The sequence below is a fragment of the Lathyrus oleraceus genome, chromosome 6, assembly GCF_024323335.1.
Source record: "Lathyrus oleraceus cultivar Zhongwan6 chromosome 6, CAAS_Psat_ZW6_1.0, whole genome shotgun sequence".
NCBI lineage: Eukaryota > Viridiplantae > Streptophyta > Magnoliopsida > Fabales > Fabaceae > Lathyrus > Lathyrus oleraceus.
Window position 1 is genome coordinate 176,055,703 of NC_066584.1, and position 2,844 is coordinate 176,058,546.

The window sequence follows — 2,844 nt, forward strand, 5'->3', positions numbered from 1 at the left end:
AAACATCTCAAAGAATCCTATTCAGCATAGCAGGACCAAACATATTGATATACGTCACCATTTTATTAGAGAACTTGTGGAGGATAAGACTGTAGTCTTAGAGCATGTTGCTACTGAGATGCAGTTAGCTGATATTTTTACAAAGACTTTGGATGCAAATCAGTTTGAAGTCCTGAGAGGAAAATTAAGGATTTTCACTTATGAAGACTTGTAGCAATTAATATGGAGTGGAAAAAGTAATCAAATTAGTGTCTATGTGGCTAAAATAAAGCGCCCCTATTATGGTAAATCATCACCTTGTTTTGGAAATACCATCTATTCCGTCTTCACACGCTACCCCCATAACCTGACTACCTACTCCAACTCTTCCATCTTCCTGCTCCTTCTTCACAAACCTCTGCTAGGGCAACTGTTCTTTTTCCAGAAAAACTCCAAAATGTCAAAACATCAATATACATCTGCTTCTGAAAATACTAAGTCTACTCAAAAGGTTAGTGCTCCTCCCATGGGCATCCCTGATGATGAGATTCTGGATGTTGCTCCACTCTCTATTATTCCCGGTGCGGACATTGATTTGAACCAACCCATCTCCATTGATGCCTCCGCTGCTGCATGCTCCAATCAAGGTAACACCTCTAGTATCCCTTCTGGTTCAACTCCTGCCACTCACTCTAGGGAAGATAAACACTACACTGATCGTGTTACAAGAGACCTAGTCACTAGAATTCTTAATGAAGGTGACTCTGTGAAGGGAGTTTCTACTCCCCTTTCTCGAATGTACCCCTCTCCTAAGGTTGAACAACATAGTGGTAAGGATGACGATTCCTCCAGGTCTGAGAAGGACTTTGTTGCTGAAGGGTTATGGTCTCTAGGGAAAACCGTGTATGAAAAAGGAAAATATGTGGCATCTAAAACTACCAATGCTTCCCACTCTGAGAAGCATGATGATGCAAATGATGTGATTGATCTAGAGGGTGGTAGCTCTGATGATCAAGAGGAAAGCTTACTTCATCACCTAAGGCCAAGTGTGGCTACACGCATGAAGACTCGCAAAGGAAGATCTGTGGCTAAACATATGTCAGCTATAAAAGCTAAGAAGACTGCTGGTATTGGTCCCTCAAAACCATGGAGCAAGGTTGAAGTAAAGAAGAGGAAGGTCAGAGATGATTCTGAGCCTGAAGAGGATGTTGAGGAAGATGTCCCTGACATCTCGCCTATGAAGAAAACCACTGTTAGGAAGTATCCTGGTAAAGTCCCTGCTGTTGATTTGGATAACATCTCCTTCCATCTTGAGGATGGAGTTGCAAAGTGGAAATTTGTGATTCAGAGAAGGGTAGCTGTGGAAAGGGAGTTGGGAAAAGATGTTGTTGATGGGAAGGAGGTCATGGACCTGATAAAAGTTGTTGGGCTATTGAAAACTGTTGTTGGGTTCTCTCAATGCTATGAAGGTTTAGTGAAGGAATTTATTGTTAACATTCCTGAGGACATTTCTGATAAGAATAGCAAGGAATTATGCAAGGTGTATGTGAGGGGTAAGTGTATATCATTTTCTCCTACTGTTATTAATAATTTTCTAGGTAGAGATAATGAGGGTGCTGGAGAACTAGAAGTTATAGACAATCAGGAATATAGGGAGATCACAGCTAGGCAGGTGAACGTTTGGCCTGTTAAAAAGCATTTTCCTGCTGGGAAGTTAACTGTCAAGTATGCTATCTTGCACAAAATAGGAGCTGCTAATTGGGTCCCTACCAATCATATCTCCACCATTGCTAATACCCTTGGAAGGTTTATTTTTGCGGTTGGAACAAAAGTGAAATTTGACTATGGTAGATTTATGTTTGAACAACTCATCAAGCATGCATATACTAATGCAGTTAAGCTGCCAATTTCCTTTCCCTCTATGATCTGTGGAATTATCTTGAATCAACACCCTGGTATTCTGTGCTCTAATGACTTACCTAGTAGAAGAAAACCTGCTCTGTCTGTGCATTATAAACTGTTTAAAGGCAGTCATGTCGAGGATATTGTCATGACATCTGCCATGAAAAGGCTAGCCTCAAAAGTTGGAAAAATTGCTGAGCTTAAGGAGACTTGCAAAGAGTTAGGTGAAGGGATAAGGGTAGCCATAGCTAGAAAACAATCATTGGAAGCCTTGATTGCAAGCTTGGAGCAGGCTGAAGGTGAAAATGTTGAACATGCTAATGTCAGCCAAGAAGAAGAAGCTGAAGCCCACACCTCTAGTGAGAGGTCTGCTAACAATGATGAGACAAGTGGCAATTCTGTTTCTGGTGCTGATGAAGTTGCAAGCTCAAGCTCTACTGATTAGCTCCTTTGACTTTGGTCCCTATTGATTTGATGGTTTTTTTCTATTTTGGTGGATTTCCTTGTTTTTGGTATTACTTTGTTGATCTGTTTCTCAGCTTGCTTACAGCTGGTTATGTACTTGGTTTTGTAACCCTTTACCTTTTGATATGTCGGTTAATGACTAAATAGACATTTATTTTGTCTCTTTGGTCTATTTTGGCTAAAAAGGGGAAGTAGTTATAGCTATAGATGATGTTTGTCTGATACAAAGGGGGAGAACTTTCTGGTGTTTATCTGTTGGGCACAGGGGAAGGATTCTCTATGTTCTGTCTGTGTGAAGCAGGTTGCTGCTTGTTGTGGTCTAGTTGAAGCAGGTTGATGGTGTATTCTGAGTACAAGCGCTTGTGTGTTTACTAGTTGTTATTGTTGCTAGTAATGTGTGTATGTTTACTTCTGCTGCTGAACTGATACTTTGATTGATTTCTTGTGATAGTGTGATCCATTATTTGTTTTAGCCAAAATTTGTCAAAGGGGGAGTTT

The 2,844-nt window shown here is 40.5% G+C and overlaps 1 protein-coding gene across 1 annotated transcript; it reads left to right on the plus strand.

Annotated features, from left to right (window-relative positions):
* Window positions 1-436: 436 nt before the first annotated feature.
* Window positions 437-2,326, plus strand: LOC127094620 (uncharacterized). Its single transcript, XM_051033428.1, has one exon. The coding sequence runs from the start codon at window positions 437-439 to the stop codon at window positions 2,324-2,326; it is 1,890 nt and encodes a 629-aa protein (XP_050889385.1).
* The last annotated feature ends 518 nt before the right edge of the window (window positions 2,327-2,844 follow it).